Source organism: Tachysurus fulvidraco, chromosome 10 (assembly GCF_022655615.1).
Source record: "Tachysurus fulvidraco isolate hzauxx_2018 chromosome 10, HZAU_PFXX_2.0, whole genome shotgun sequence".
Lineage (NCBI taxonomy): Eukaryota > Metazoa > Chordata > Actinopteri > Siluriformes > Bagridae > Tachysurus > Tachysurus fulvidraco.
In genome coordinates this window covers 4592764-4610497 of record NC_062527.1, presented here as the reverse complement: position 1 = coordinate 4610497, position 17734 = coordinate 4592764, and the positions used below count along the sequence as shown (strand labels likewise).

At 39.1% G+C, this 17734-nt stretch overlaps 1 protein-coding gene across 5 annotated transcripts in view; it reads right to left on the bottom strand.

The window, feature by feature from the left end:
* Window positions 1–12183: 12183 nt before the first annotated feature.
* Window positions 12184–17734, bottom strand: part of anks1b (ankyrin repeat and sterile alpha motif domain containing 1B) — a 184653-nt gene continuing 179102 nt past the window's right edge. For 4 of the 5 annotated variants that reach the window (XM_027164006.2, XM_027164007.2, XM_027164010.2 and 1 more), the window contains 2 exons: window positions 14565–14656; window positions 12184–13527 (listed from right to left, as the gene is read on the bottom strand). In XM_027164006.2, coding sequence (XP_027019807.1) covers window positions 13479–13527; window positions 14565–14656 — 141 coding nt within the window. In that variant the 3' untranslated portion in view covers window positions 12184–13478. Of the gene's footprint in view, window positions 14657–17734 lie in introns of all 5 variants that reach the window. The other variant, XM_027164012.2, reaches the window with a different exon arrangement.

The following is a 17734-nucleotide window of genomic DNA, read 5'->3' as shown; positions in this document are numbered from 1 at the left end:
GATTGGAAAGGATTTGAAAAATTGTTTGAAAGGATTCTAAGCATGGACAATTTGGGAAGATTACAGAAGAATGTATTAAAGAACGTACTTTAAGGACTTTTAGGTTTATCACGCAGTTACCATTGCAAGTTTGAAAAACAACCATAATCTGGGGCACTCCACACTAATCATGGGGCTTGTGAAATCGATCTAACACATGTCCACAATAATTTTACAGGAGTAATAGTTTCGCAGAGGAAAACATGTCACCACAACTCATGATGACTTTTCTATCTTTGTTAATGATAAACACATGATAACATTTTGTCCAATTAAGGTTACTTTACTTTGTATGATTCCAGAGACAGCTTGGTTCATAGGAAAATATTACTTTCCATATGTTAATTCCACACTCTACAGACAATGTCATTGAATCCAGCAGACAATTAGTCTTTGAGGAAGATGTACCAGAATTTGATTTTGATTTACCAAAATATATAATATGTTATTATATAATATGTTAATGTCATTATGTCATAAAACAAAGAAAAGATGACCATATTGTTAAAGCTCAACAAGGTCTTGTGGGAAAAGATAATGTCTTGACTAAACAAATGCATGGTGGTGATTTGGTTATTGCCTATTCTGATCTGATTTGGGATATAACTTTCAAAACTGCTGTTTGTGTATGCATCTTTCTCATTCTTTGTCAATGCATTATGTTATGTTGTATGTGTACTATATTGAAACGGCAAATTGTAGATCATTCAATGACCTATGTGGGACGTTCCCGTTGGCTGTGATGGTTTCTGTGTGTCTCAAACCCAAGTAATATTTTACATAGAACCAAATTTTAAGAAGAAAACCTGTGATATGTTTGCCTTGTGGAATGGAGCTAAAACCAGTGTGCGTGAGGTGAAGTTCCGATGACGGGTAAGATTCTCTGAGGGCCGAAGGGGAACGACCTAAGGCAGGGCTTCGCCGACACTGGGCACCGGCCCAAAAAAATGTGGTGTGTGATCTGTATTAAGGAAGTGATGTGATGGTTCAGGGCCAAAAGCATCAAAGGGGGGACTGTAAGAAATTACAGAAATTGCACCCAAAATTCCACTCCAAGGTACACATCTGAAAGAGCTCATTCCTAAAAAGGTTCGAGTATCATAAGGTAATACGTTTAGGACTCTAATCGTATAAACCTGATTCATTTATAAATATGGGAACGGCAGCAGGACATCAAGGATCACCATGAACAAAGCGTTTACGTGACTGCGATTACCATTTAAAGTGACAATTTGACTGATAATAAATTGTAACAATAACAAGACAAGGTATATGTGACCGTGATTAACATTTAAAGACATCTGGCTAAATAACAAGGTGTGACCCAGCCATTTGGGAGACACTCAGATCTTACGCTCAATACACATTCAAACTAGAATCTCATTTAAACTCCAAAGAGGAAAACAGTTTAAAATGTGTGAGCAGGATTTGCTCTGGGTTCGTGTTCTTTCTGACTCCGACGAACCCAAAGTACGCCATGTATTTTGTCACTGCTATGCTGGAATAAACTTCTTGTTCTTTATTAAGATCTTCAACATCATCGTCTTATTTTTACACTACGCATTTTTTTCTTACACCACCAACGGCCCACAACCAACCTGACAAACCTCAAGAGGATCTGCAGAGTATATTATACCTAAAAAAGCCCTGAGGCTGTAATTGCTATCAAATGTGATTTAACTGAGGGTCTACTTGTTGATGTGATATTTTAATTTAATTTTATTTTAATTTCAATGAAGTTATCACAAATCTGATTGTCATTATTGGGTATGGAGTGTAGATTGCTGTGAAATCATTTAAAACAATTCAGCATAAGGCTGCAACAAAGGGGTCTAAGTACTTTCTGAATGTACTGTACACAAAATATTATCAAATCTATAACTTTGGGTGAATTCAATCTTTTTCATGTTTGCAACATTTTTTAAAATTTGTTTAAAATGTGCTTCATTGTTTTGCTTCATGTCACATCGACAACTCGGATAAACTGCTTTGTATTTGAAACGTAAATAAAGGAATTTTTATGACTCGTCTGCGATGTCTTCAAGAGGTTAAATGACAACAATATGCAAACTAATCCTCTGCTGTGAGTCATTTTTTTTAGTCAGCATGAGTGAAGATGTCACTCTGGAATTGGCCTAAATTGGACGTAAAGTCTTGTCAGCAGCTGTGAGAAAATCACTCTGTACTGTATATTAATCTATTGCTATGACTTCACCACCACAAGGTTATCTAAACATCCTGGAACCGAACTTCACACCTTCACTCAGGTTTTCAACGTCAGCCTTCCTGACACTTCCATCTGTAAGATCTGGAAATCTCAGTGCTGGAATAAGTTTACACCCAGTTAAGAACAGCAAAAGTTTTTGAGCCGTACTTCATGTTAGAATGGCAGGCCGTTAGATATTTTTCATATTCTCTCATTCCTTTGTGTGTCAGTGGGAGCAAAATGAGGTCTCTACGGGTTAGTTTTGCTGACACAGCACTGGTCATGCTCTGTCAGTTTTGGACTCATAGGCATTGTTGGCATTTGCTGATTAAAGTTGGCAGACTTGAGATCGCTGTGCTCAACTCTCCACATACACTGTGAAATATACCGTAAACCTACCTGCACTCTTACTTTGGTTTTATTGTGAAAGTATGCTTAAAGTTCAGGCTACATATTTTGCTGCTTTTGCAAAAGCGAGAAGTCGTCTGCTGAGTATACAACGAAATTAAAGTGATCATTTATTGGAAACAAACCTATAAAATAAACAAAGGTTTATATCTTTCTTCTGACAAACTGATGTTGGTATTTAGATTCATTGTGATTTAGGCTCCTTTTCAAACTCTAGTTGTGTTTTTGTATTTAACCCAAATGTTAATCTGTTGTAGAAGGCATCTGATTTTGTTCTACTTCAAACACTACACAACGTTTCTCCCAGTACCATGTCTGAACATTTTCTTCCCCGATTAATTATTGCATTATTATGATCAGTGCTCAATAAACAAGTGCCTTCTAATGAAGTGGCATGCTTATAATGTATAATATAAAAGATTTTTAATAACTTCAAATGTCATTTCCAGAGCAAATTACATTTTAATTCCATCTTAATATCAATTTTAGGTTAAACCGGTGTGTAAGGAAGAATTTCAGTTTGTTAACATACCAAAACACATCCCACAGACAAATTAAAAACCTGGCAACCTGCAATTTAAAGCAAGAATGAAATATTTCTAATTAAATTGTGTGTACAGTGTAATTGAATAATTGTATTGTGAGTGATATACAGTATGTATATGTTTATGCAATGATCAGCCATAACAATAAAACTACCTGTCTAATATTGTCTAGGTCCTCCTTGTGCCACCTCTGACTCATAAAGGTATGAACTCCACAAGACCTGTGAAAGTGTGATGTGGTGTCTGGCACCAATACTTTAGCAGCAGATCCTTTAAGTCCTGTAAGTCCTCTGTGGATCGGCCTTGTTTGTCCAGTACATCCCACAGATGCTTGATCGGATTGAGATCTAGGGAATTTGGAGGCCAAGTCAACAACTTAAATTCTTTGTTATCTTCCTAAAACCATTCCTGAAAAATGACTGCAGTGTGACAGGGAGCATTATCCTGCTGAGAAAGGAAACACCGGTGCCATGATGTGATGTAGTTGGTCTGCAATAATGTTATGGTTTAAAAGTAACATCCACATGAATTCACGTTTCAAGATTTCACAGCAGAAAATTGCTCAGATTATCACAGTCATCACCTGCTTGCTTTCTTCCCATAGATTTTTTTTGTTGTCATCCCTTCCCCAGGTAAGCAATGCACATGCTCTCTGCCATCCACATGATGTAAAAGAAAATGTGATTCAGCAGACCAAGCCTTGCTTGCTTGGTCTAGCAAAGGCTTGCTTCCTTCCATGCCTCATGGCCCAGTTCTGAGGCTCTCGTGCCCATTAAAGGTGACTTTGTTGGTAATCAGGGGTCACCATGAGCACCAAGTGAGCTTCAACTACATAGCTCCATAGCAGCAAGCTGTGATGCACTGTGATACACCTGTCTATTACAACCATCATGCATTTATTCAGAAATTTCTGGGATGTAGTTGTTAGGTTGGACCTGACCAGACAGACTAGCCATCACTCCATAATGTAAATCTGTGACCCTTTCACCCATTAATCGGTTGTCTTTCATCGGACGGCTTTAGCTAAGTACTAACCACGTAAAAGTGGGAACACCCCACAAGTCCTGCTGTTCAAATCCAGACATTACAGACAGTGTACTAAAATGGTTTAGACGGGACTACAGTATCTGTGCCACTAAAGAGACTGTCACACCTTCTTTAAATTGCCATTGCCTCTGTCAACTTTGTGCTCGAGTCTTCATCTGTGAACATCTGAAGATTTCAGCAGGAAGGAATTAGAGCTAATTCTGTAATCACCTCAGAAATGATACCGACCTGTTAGATCCACAGGAGCTCAGGTTGCACAATTCTACTTGACAATAAACATTTTTTACATTATCTACTGTCGTGTCACCTAAATGAAGATGAGGTTCCCTTCTGAGTCTGGTTCCTCCTAAGGTTTCTGCCTTATATCATCTGAGAGAGTTTTTCCTCACCAAAATCACCTCAGGCTTGCTCAGGATCGATAAACAGTAATTTAATTTAAAACTTTTAATTTGAAATCTCTATACTGTACTTCTCTAAAGCTGCTTTGAGACAATGTCAATTAATAAATGTTCTAAACAAATAAATTGCAAAAAAATAATAATAATAATAATTAATTGACTGAGCTTGAAATAAGTCCAATTTCATGTAGTGATCACTTCCAAATATGAATGGGTGTACAGTATGAACCCTTTTATGCAAAGAGTTGCAGGGAGCCTGAAGTCTATCCCAGGGGTGCCAACTCATCACAGGGCACAATCACTCACACACCCATTCATATTTGGGTGAATTGAAGGGGAAGCAGAAAATTATGCAAACCAAACAACTTTAAAATGATGGACACTAGAGAGTGATCACTACATGTACATGACATTGGACTGTTGGAAGCTCAGTAAATTAAATTTTTTTTCCAATTTATTTGTTATATCAATTTGCAAAAGGTGGATAGATGGATGGATGGATGAAAAGATTACTGTAATTATGCTAATAAATTAGCTAATGACAGCTAGCAAAGTCAATCAACTCAAAGCTCTAGAATCTGGCCATGCTGTTCAGTCTTATACAGTATGTGAATGTCCCTCCTTGTGTTTAACACAGCTTCCTGTGTCTATCCTCTGTGAGAGATTAACAGTATGCAGTATGGTCCATATAATACTATATCATGAGTACTGGTTATACTGTAAGTCATGTCACTCTGATGGAGCACTTTTCCCAGATAGAGTAAGGATTCATGTCTCCAGCAAGCTTGTGCTCTTGCTGAGACGAGGATATCTGTGTCTCTGTCTGTGGTATTTTGGGTTTAGCTGCATCCTGATATCCCACTTCTGAAAGGCTGTTAATTCTGCAGCTGCTGCAACTACTGTTACAGATGCAGTAAATCCTAGCATTCTTTGCAGGAGCTGGTTGCACATATACAATCAGCCTGCTCCAATTCGCTTAGCAAACGTAGTCATGTCTGCCACACCGTCTGGTACCTAGCCTGAGAGGTTGGCTGGCATTCAGTTAGTCTAGCTTCACATCAGTGAACTGTATGACCTGTTCCTGTGTTATAGATCTCTTTTTTGTCCATTTCAAAATGAGGCCAAGCATCATAATGTCCGTGATATCCTGCGAATCAGATATGTGTCTAACCTTTTACATATTTAACATGAAAACACTATTTTGTGTGTTTTATTTTTAATTGTATTTTATTAATATATATTTTATTTATTCCATATATTTAACTAATACATTAGTATGAAAACTAATCTTTCCGGTGAACTGACAGAAAAATATAAAATATGCAATAAAAAGTCTGTTAAAAAATTAAACTCAGAGAATAACGAACAAGGAATTGAGTACAAGTACAAAGTACACATGACAACTACAGTCGTATGCAAAAGTTTAGGAACCCCTGACAATTTCCAGGATTTTCATTTATAAATATTTGGATCAGCAATTTCATTTTGATCTATCAAATAACCGAAGGACACTAAAGTAATATTTCAGTAGCGAAATTAGGTTTATTGGATTACCAGAAAAATGTGCAATATGCATCAAAACGAAATTAGATGGGTGCATAAATTTGGGCACCCCAAGAGAAAAATCACAATCAATATTTAATAGAGCCTCCTTTAGCAGAAATAACAGCCTCTAGATGCTGTAATGAGTGTCTGGATTCTGGATGAATGTATTTTGGACCATTTCTCCTTACAAACCATCTCCAGTTCAGTTAGGTTTGATGGTTGCCGAGCATGGACAGCCCGCTTCAAATCACCCCACAGATGTTCAATGATATTCAGGTCGTTGTCTTGTTGAAATATTCAACCCCGGTGTAACGTCAACTTAGTGACGGATTCAACATTATTCTCAAGAATCTGCTGATATTGAGTGGAATCCATGCGACCCTCAACTTTAACCAGATTCCCAGTACTGACACTGGCCACACAGCCCCACAGCATGATGGAACAGAATTAGCATTGTGTATACTGTATACTAATTTTCTCACCACCATCTCTTGCCCAAGTCCCCGTGTTTAAAAGTGTTGTCACACCAAATAATGACTTCCATCCATTCATTTTCAACACCACTTGTCCTACTGGATTGCGTGGATCGTGGAGTCTATCCCAGCAGACTGATGCCAGTCTGTCTCAGGGCGTCATTGCAAACCCACTTACACACCTATTCACAACCTATGGACAATTTAGAGATGCTAATCAGCCTACAATCCATGTCTTTGGACTGCGGGAGGAAAACCAGAGAACAGGAAAGCCCAGAGCATGGGGAGAACTTGCAAGCTCAAAAAACATTGTGAAGGTGGGAATCTAGGCCTTAAGGTGTGAGGCAAAAGGGTTTAAACACTAAGCCACTCTGCCCCCTCAATACTGACTTAATTTTGGGTACAGAAGATTTTTTAATATAGAATAAAAATCATTATTTTTGAAAGCATCACTACTTTACAGTATTTCTTTGCACAGGCCTAAGACTGTAACAAACTACATACAGTATATCAAATTATTTGCAATACATTAGTACAATAGTATTTCTTGTGTATACATTTTTTTTTCTATTTACATGCGACTTGTGTATGGAAGCTCAGGTCTACTGGACTTGTTTTTTTATCTTGAAGACGATGGATCCCTCATCCATCTTCTGATGATGTAAATCCAGTTGTTCCTCCTGCTAGATGTTCCACATGGATTCATCAGAATGAGTTCTAATCTTTAAAGATAATATAGATAATCTGATTACAAAAATTGGCTTGGTTTATAATCCTACACGGTGTAAATGTACCTTGTCTTTGCTAACTTCCTGGTACTCCAGGCGGTGTCCTGCTGTCATCAGTGCTTCTTGTACACAGGCATAACCTCTCTCCTATGTGCTCTCACTGATCTTCGGCCAGAGAATGGATCCTGTCAGCTGGTCACCCTGCTGGGGTTCCTTTTATTGCTCACTCTTGTTAGGTCAGATGGCATGGATCCATTTGTGGCATGGGGTGTGTGTGTGTGTGTGTGTGTGTGTGTGTGTGTGTGTGTGTGTGTGTGTGTGTGTGTGTGTGTGTGTGTGTGTTTGAGAGAGAGAGCGAGAGAGAGAGAGAGAAATAGAAAGAGAGAGAGGGAGAGGGAGAGAGAGAGAGAGAGAGAGAGCAGATGCTGTAGCTCCCAGTCAGGTTTTGGTCTCCTACTCTTCACACAGCGCACTAGCATGACCAGGCTCTGCTACAAAAAAAAAGAAAAAAAAAAAAGAAGAATTGAAAGAGTTCATTGATAGAAACAGGTGAACCAGGATATATGTTTAAGCTAGAAAGAAGAATCTTTTAGAAGAAGAATCTCTGTGTTTAAGAGGTAAACACGTTCTGATCACTTTTCACCAGTATGAACACTACATTTTTTACTTTGTATTTTTTTTTTTAAATATAATTTAAGTATGATAAATGCCCTTGCATGCCATCTGTCAGGTTACATGACCTGCTGTTGAGCTGCAGCATGACCCAGAACCCTGTGGAAAGCCTTGATCCATGTGTTGTAATCACAGCTGTCTGAACTCCAGCTGTCTCATTTGCCACTGCTTCATTCACACTTGTACATGTGAGCATTGAGACATTAGTTTCCTGATAAAACTGTAGCATCAGCTTGAGAAGAACACATGCAGTGTGAATCATGTGACCCGAGCAGGCTGAATTTGTGGTTAATCCGAGCTCAATGTATTCATGTATTAATGAAGCTTTTGGACCTCTTAGAGAAAACGCCAATCCCATGAGGATCCTGAGACATTTAGTGATGTACCAGCTCCAGAAGGATTCCGCTTTATGAAGAATTGGGGCGTTCCATGACAAGTTGTTGACCCCATGAGGATTTTGAGAAGAACTATCTCTTAATAAATACACAAAATAAGATTCTACATGTGCTGGATCTCCATCGTTGAGTATTTTATGGCTTTGGCACAAAGAAGATGGTGTTGAATCCATATAGAATCAGATGATGAGATAATTTCAGAGTTAGCACGTTTGCCTCACACCTCCAGGATTGGGGGTTCGATTCCCATCTCCGCCTTGTGTGTGTGAAGTTTGCATGTTCTCCCCGTGCCTCGGGGGTTTCCTCCGGGTACTCCGGTTTCCTCCCCCATGCATGGTAGGTTGATTGGCATCTCTGGAAAATTGTCCGTAGTGTGTGAGTGTGTGAGTGTGTGTGTGCCCTGTGATGGGTTGGCACTCCATCCAGGGTGTATCCTGCCTCGATGCCCGATGACGCCTGAGATAGGCACAGGCTCCCCGTGACCCGAGTAGTTCGGATAAGCGGTAGAAAATGAATGAATGAATAAAATGTGTTCATGCTGTTGTTTTTGCAGAAAATTATCTAGCTTTTCATATGAACTATAAAAAGGTTTATAATAAATGCTGTTATAATAATCTCGAGTCTTCTGCAACGGTTTTCCACTAGATCCTAGTACATGGCTTTGGGGATTTGTGATCGTTCAGCTACCAGAGCTTCAGTGACACTGATGTAGGGTGAGGAAATACAACATACATGTGGGATATGAGTGTATGGATATGGAATGGTCAGGTGTGCATTATATTTAATGTACATTAATAAATGCCAGAATATTTGTTGTTAGCACTCAACATGTTATGCTGTAGATGCTGATTTAATCAATATTTAAAAAAAACAAAAAAACGGTCATACAGTGACCCTGAAGTGTAAAGTACATAATAGCCAACTTACAGAACCAGTTTAGTGATGAAGGACTACAGATTGGAAGGTTGTCAGTTCGAACCCCAGGTCCACAAAGCTAGGCCCCTCAACCCACAATTGCTCAGTTGTATAAATGAGATAAAACGTCAGTTGCTCTGGATAAGGGGTCATAAATGTAAAATTTCCAGTGCCGTGACCCGGATTTGATGTATTGAAATCCATGAAATGTCTTATGCAGGCTCTACACCTTCATCACCTGGCTGAGTTGCCTATGTTGTATGAATGAGTGGAAGAGCAGCTGGCAGTGCTGTGTGCTGGCTGACCCCGCAGTCTCACCCGTGAGGCATGGACCTGTGCCCAGTGCCTGCACGGATGGAAGGGGAGCTGGCAGAGCGTCGGCGCCAACCATGACCCGTCCAGTCTCTTCTCTGAGGCGATGACACATCAGATACTGTTTACTATCCAAGCTCATCTGCAAGAAAATCTTGTGTCCTAATGCAAGGTTTCTGAGGTTTGATTACCTCAAGTATTTAGATGAAAGATCATCATTTGAGATTCTTCTAGATATAAATAATTCGCTTTTAGGAATTACAGCTGCATAAAGAAATAGTGTCTATTTCTAACTCTTCTAGGACAGATCACCCAATACTCCTAGTTCACTGGAAACCTGTTCTGCTCATTCCATAAGCATTAATTATTAAATCTGTGACATAATTACATGAACTGTTATCGTCTGGTACTTAATTTAGCAAATGGCTGCAGGACAGGAACCGTCTGGGACTCAGGGCTCCTGCTGCTCTCTCAGCCACACTCTCTCTGTGTAAAGACTGTGTGTGGTTTAAACGTGATTCAGATTCTTCTATAACAGCAAATGAATCGATGTGAACTTCCTGACTTCTATACCTGTGACACCTCATTCAATGTGACTCAATCTCACAACCTGGATCTAATCCCAGACACACTGAAAGGTTTACTTTCCATTTTTATTTCTTCTATTTTTGATGAAGCTAGGAAAACAATCATCCATTAAAACCGTACAGGAGTGAATGAATGTGTCTGTGATTATGTGATACAGTAGTAAGTATACTCTCAATATCAGCCTCGTGAGAAACGATGACCTTTTCATATTCTGTTATTAAAGCACATTCATGCATCACTGAAACAAGAGGCTCGATAGCAGAGCTACTAAACAGAATACGCTTAACTCTCCATGACAACGGAGACCACAACAGACAGACCACAGCTCTGCTCATGCCTAGGGGTGACCACACACACACACACACAGTCACACACACACCTACTCACACACACCTTCTCACACACACACACTCTCACTCACACACAGACTCTCACACACACTCACACTCTCTCACACACACACGTCAGAACACATATTAGGAAGGTCCGTGTCTGATTGTATGTGATGGTCATAGCAATGAGGTGATTTGTTCGCTCCACCATAAATTCACAATAGAACATGCTAACACATCTATCACCAATCGAATAGATGTTCAAGCATAATTTAAAGAAACTATACTCCTATACTCATATCACATAGCTACAATTAACATATAAAGAAATGTGTACCAAGTAGACTCAAGGGGTTGGAGGCAAACGCAGAGCGTTGTTTTAATAAAAAAACAAACAAACAAACAAAAAAAACAGGGATATGCAAAAGTATTGAGACAGTCACAAAAGTAGGAATATGAAAAGTATCGGAATGGTTCTAAAATTAGGAACATACAATGTGGATAAGGAAAAAACAAAACAGGAGGTATTATCAGCAGTATAAAAGGCAAACAGGATAAAAAACAAAACAAGCAAAATAAAAAAATAAAAAAAACACAGCAAAATTCACACGGATTATCAACGCAAAAGAGAATATACCTTGCAACAAGGAACTGAAACCAAGGGCTTAAAATGGGTGAGAGTTGGAGTCCATGTCGGCCATGTTTGTAGGCCATAGTGACATAACATAACACGTGACATAACACGAAGCACTGCTTTGATGTTGTAGTTTTTTATATTGCTTTGTCATGTGTGAAAAAGAATCTGATAAAAAATTGTCGTACAGTACAGACCAAAAGTTTGGACACACCTTCCAAAAGTTTGGACACACCACCTTTTGACAATGAACCCAAACACACTTCCAGGCTGTGTAAGGGCTATTTGACCATGAAGGAGAGTGATGGGGTGTTGCGCCAGATGACCTGGCCTCCACAGTCACCGGACCTGAACCCAATCGAGATGGTTTGGGGTGAGCTGGACCGCAGAGTGAAGGCAAAAGGGCCAACAAGTGCTAAGCATCTCTGGGAACTCCTTCAGGACTGCTGGAAGACCATTTCAGGAGACGACCTCTTGAAGCTCATTAAGAGAATGCCAAGAGTGTGCAAAGCAGTAATCAAAGCAAAAGGTGGCTACTTTGAAGAACCTAGAATATGACATATTTTCAGTCGTTTCACACTTTTTTGTTATGTACAGTATATAATTCCACGTGTGTTAATTCATAGTTTTGATGCCTTCAGTGTGAATCTACAATTTTCATAGTTATGAAAATAAAGAGAACTCATTAAATGAGAAGGTGTGTCCAAACTTTTGGTCTGTACTGTATATATTTAATATAATGTGTACAAATAAATGTAAACAAGAAAAGTTTCTTCATGAAAATCACGTACACGTCCGAGACAAACGCAGAAGCTCCTGGAAACGTCCTACAAATAAAACTTGTATGAAAGTGTGATAGTGAGGGTTTGCTGTATAACGTACAATCCGGGACATGGAGAGAAGAGGAAGATGGGAAAGAAGATAAAGTAAAGGCCACACAGCAGGAAACAGTTGTACAAGTCTGATTTATTCCATGTGCTTTGCCAGGATATAAATAAGGGTCAAACTTAGAAAATCAGAGTGCTGGAAGCCCAAGCCTATGTACATTTCCACTTTGCTTACACAAGGGTTTTTTTTATTTATTGATATTTTCAACAGTGAGATCTCGCAGTTTGACCTTTAAAATTTTGGCAATATATTAACCAGTGTGATATTTTCTTTTTTTTTTCTGTTATTCATTTTCTTCAGTTTTATGTTAAACTACATTACATATATGACAATGATTGAGGAAAATATTTATGTACAGAAGAATTGTGGCAAAATTTTTTTACAGTTACACTGAGTTAAAATAGTTCAGATATCCGCGCATCATCTGTGTATCAGCCCCATGAGAAACGATAGATCAGAATTCTTAAAAAGCAAAAATTGAGTGGAGCCATTCACACATTCTCAGTTTGTTTTTTTTTTTTCTTTCTTTTTTTACAATAGTACATTTTACTCCAGGATGGCTATTCTTCTCAAGCCCAAATGTCATATAAAAATAATATAACATCAAGACAACATTAGACAAGAATTGCACATTTAAAAGAAGAATAATTAATAATAACATAGTCAATTAAGGATTAGAATAATGGCGATATAGAATTATATTAGACATTAAAATGTATTACCAGTATGAATACTAATCTGCATGGCATTGTCAACAACAATTCTGTAGTGATTTTGGCATGAGACACACGTCACTTTCATGGATGTCCAGTGCAATAAATCCATTCACATTGTGCATAATATTCATAATGTACTATCAAACCAAATGAAGGGAAATTAAAGAAGAGTGAAAAGTAAAAACATGGCAAACCAAAAAGTCCGTATTTTTTTTTTTTTTTTTTGCCACAGTGTTGTTACTTAGATCTATAGAACTGGGCAAAATGAGTCTGTCATAATGAGTAACCATGGTATATGTCCTATCCCATGGTACCTTGCCTTTCCCCCAACCTTCTCCCTCACACAACATAGTCCACATAACAGAGCCCGAACCCATTGAAGCGAAGTAGCGTAACGTGTGCATTCATACTCAACAGATCCCTGCCAGTCTGTAGTCCACTGAAGTACGATCCTATGTGTGCTTCATAGAAAAGCCAGAAGTTCACACCAGTAGTCCTTTTGCACACCAAGTTTTATGTGAAAAGGTCAGTCACATGAGGCTCTGCCATGTTTGGAGTCCAGTGCCACTCATAAGGCTCCGTATTTTGCTGTCCTTTTTTGCAATGTGTGTGTGAGAGGGTCCATGTTGGGGGCTGGCTACATTCTTTGATTTCCACAGTAATAGACATGGGAGTCCGGCATTACCCTGCAAATGAGATTAAATCACTTATCCAGAGCGTCCACAAAAAAAAAAAAAAGAAAAAAAAAGAAAAAAAAAAAAATCAAGCCTCTCAGATGCCCCCTTCGCCTGTCCAACACAGCCAGAACACATGCTCTCTGCGGGCAGAAGGGCTTGTTTCCGGGCTGCTTGCATTCAAAGCCAAACCAAAAACAAGGCAAAGCAATTAAAGTCGTTTTCTTTAAAGTGGGTTTTCAACACGCTGTTTGTGGTAAGTGGATCTAAACGTGTCACCTGACTTCAAACATGCAATTTTACCTGCAAAAATGGTTTAGAGCAAGACAAACCCCCAGCTTGACCAATACAGACCACAGTTGGGGTGAGGTGGGGTGGGGGTGGGTAAGGAAGAGGAGGAGGAAATAAAAAAGAAAAACAAATCAAACCAAAACAAACAAAACCAACCACAATCTTATTTCCATTTTTACGCTGTCCTTACAGGGTAGTAGTCTTACAGTTCCCATTTTTCATGCCCTTAAGTCTCAGTGGCTCACTGCCTCACACACTGCCTGATGATGAACATAAGTGGACCCCCCCACCTCCCACCGAAATACACCGCAGTTACAAGCTTGTAGCAGCATTATGGATTTAAAGTCCTCGTTCAAGCAGTCAGGATGTGTGTCTGGTAAAAGTGCTAAATGGAGGACAAAGGAAAAATGGGAAAAAAAAATCACATCAACTCCTTTTTTTAGATTCGGAGGAGAATGAGAGCGAAGTGAATGGTGTGTTTTGGCCAGAGGGCTGAGGGAAGGGGGTTCGAGAGAGAGAGAGAGAGTGAGAGAGAGAGAGAAAGAGAGAGAGAGAGAGAGAGAGAGCACGGCAGCGACATCATGCAGAGGCCACGGTAAAACGGGGCGGGCTGGACCGGACCAGGGCGGAGAGACACGGGCGAGTCAAAGGTCACTGGGCCCATGGCTCCGTGGGGGGCCTCTAGAGGGCGTGCTCTGAAAGGCACACACAGACAGGAGCGGACAGTGGGTGCATATTAGAAAATAGTTGTCTCATACTTGGTGTTGACTCCTCTCTTGGCTTCCTGTCCTGGCTCCACGATCCACGGGACATTGCCGTGACCCTTCTGCTCCATTGAAGGCTGTTCCATCTGAATTAGACACAAGGAAGGAAGAGAGCAAATGCTGAAGGGTAGAATGAGACGACTTGGTAGTCACACCAAAGTACATTTTTTTCCCCTTAAGAAATGCACAAAATTTGAAGAAGAATTTCTAAAGAATAAATCTCTGCAGAAATCAGTAGGTGTGTTAATGATCAGTGCTATATGCTGTGATGTTTATGTGATGTGCAGTGTTGTGATTGTGGAGATTTACACTCGTTGTACAATTCCTGTGTATTAAGAAACAGGTATAAAAATGACGACAACACCGAAGAGCGCAACACATACAGTACAACGCTTCGTTCCTTTTCTGCCCAGTAAGAAAATGTTAAATAATAATCAATTATATGTATAATTTATGCAAAAATCTGTTATTAAATGTCCTTAAAAATGCAGATCTGTACTTTATATCAGTTGTCTGAATGGACACAAATTTTTTTTTTACTACACACAAACCTACCCAACAACTACATCAGTTATAGCCACCACTCACACGGCTGTCCGTGTTTCCCTGGTGCCTGAGATTAATTTGATGCACAGCTCTCTACAGGAACAACACACACACACACACAATAACAACACATGTCCACACACACAATGTAATCTATGCCTTCTGCTCTACGCCATCGTTGCTTTATCTGGCAGTTCCATAAGGAGCCTCATGCAGTAAGGAATAACACTTGACAGACTGAGCGGTTATACGCCACGACGAGGCGGTGCGATTCGTGTCACGCTGTTACCACGCTGAAGTGTGCTATTCTTGTATAACTGCATGATCTGGAGTGTGTTATTCTGCTTATACCACAGCGATTACATATTAATCAATTATTCAGTATTAGTATTAGTAGTTTAATGGTTTGTAGGTGAGAAGGTGAGATTTAATGCTGTGGGCCATCCGTTAGACGAGGTAATGTGTTCTTTCTCTCTCAATACCCTGGACTCAACAGGGAACTCATCCTCATCTGGGGGACACGGAGAGTGTGATTATTAATCATTTCCCTTCTACAGCTGTATGCTGTCGAGTCAAGCAGTGTTAAATGCTCCTCAGGGTAGTTCTTAGTTTTAGCTTTAAGTCTATAGAATCCAGGTAGATATCCACTGTATAATGACTGAAACATGAGCATGTTATTTTGCATACGGCTGTTCAAGTAAGAAAATCTATCATCTACAGCTACCTGAGATCATCCTCATTCTCAGATGGAATCCCTGTTCATGTGAGGCCCTATTATTATAATATATATATATATATATATATATATATATATATATATATATATATGTATATGTATATGTATATATGTATATATATATATATATGGGACTATGGGAATTGTTAAAAGCACTATACAAAGAAATTGAATTTGAATTAGAATTTTAGTCAGGCAGTGGTCATTCAATGCACCCAAACTCCCAGAGGGACTCCTTTGGGAAAAAAGGAGGTTTTAATATGTAGGTGTGTACCTGGGAGATGATTCAGTTGTGCAAAAAAACCTGGGAAGGGACAGTTGAGTAAATAAAAGTTGTTTGGACAAATGGAAATGGCTAATACCCAAAATGTCCTTACAGTGAATGCACGCTAATTACTAACCTAGCGGCATCTTCACACCCACTGATTTTACTTTTAAAAAGAATCCTGTCGATTTTACTAGATTTCTTTTACATCTGTTACACTGGGTTACATAAAGAGTTTTATATTTGCCTAGAGAAGAAGGTGGGCAAAGTTTAGTGCACCTACAGAGCAGAACCCCTGCTTTTCATTTACAGTTTTTACAGATGTTTTTAACCAGCTCAATGTATTTTATTCGGAAACCTGTGACCAGTGTTATTTTAACTCACGGGGACATGAGACTCGACAAACCTTTGTTTTTAATGAACCAACGAAAGTTGATCACCTCAGAATGACCTGTTTTTTTATCGTAATCTATCGTAAAGTGTGGAGACTTTTTAGGATATAGAGAACCACTACCACATACTCTTTATACTGGCTGCTAGAGGAACCCCTTATCCATGAAATTTGCCTAGACACTGCATACAGACTCTCCTCACATCTGGTGTGATAACACTGAGGCACCTGGTGGAACATAACATCCCTCTGAGAGGAAAAATAAATGCTAAGGGACTACTGAGGAACTGAACAGCCAGATGAATGTCAAATTTTAAATTTACAAGTTTAAAGATCAATTGTTGGGATTTGGATGAGACGGAGGCAACATACGGCTCCGTTGCACTAGTGACGAACAATAAAAAGGAAAGTAGGGCTAATGTGCTAAAGCTAATTCTTTGTTACTTCTGCCTCAGTCTGTTACTTCTGCAGTCTAATTCCATTGCTGTACTGTTTAGTTAGTCAGAATTAGTAGTAAGCATCAAATGATTAACACAATTGCTAAATTATTCATAAACATTCGCATCAGCAGCTTTTTTTCCAAATAAAATAATATTTGATTCTTCCTTAAAGTGTGACATCTCTGCACCCTAAAAGTAGTTTTGTGATAGATAGATAGATAGATAGATAGATAGATAGATAGATAGATAGATAGATAGATAGATAGATAGATAGATAGATAGATAGATAGATAGATAGATAGATAGATAGATAGATATTAGCTATATACATGTTTGTTTTAGGACTACATGCGAAGCCTTGCTTTGCCTAAAATCTCATTAAAACACAATGAAATGTTTAGCAATGTGCTGTTTAGTCTGTCTCTGGGGGTCCAGCAGCAGAACACCACACACTACCTGCCGTGGCCCGGGTTCGATTCCCAGGCAAGAAACAAACCCAGGTGTAAGGGGTTAACTCTCAGTGCCAGTCCCAAGTCCATTCTAAAACCTACCATATACATACTGTATACTATCATACACTGTATATATAAACAAATAAATAAATGAACTGAATTCTGTCTTATTATTCATTTATTCCTGGCGGCTGAAAGTCCACCCTGTTAGGAAGAACAGTCTGATGAGTCTGATGGCAGCTGGCAGAAAAAAACCACAGGGGATCACGGACAGAACGGTTCGTTATCGTCAGTTTTGCAGATGGAAGTCTTTAATGTTGTTACGTGTTGTAAA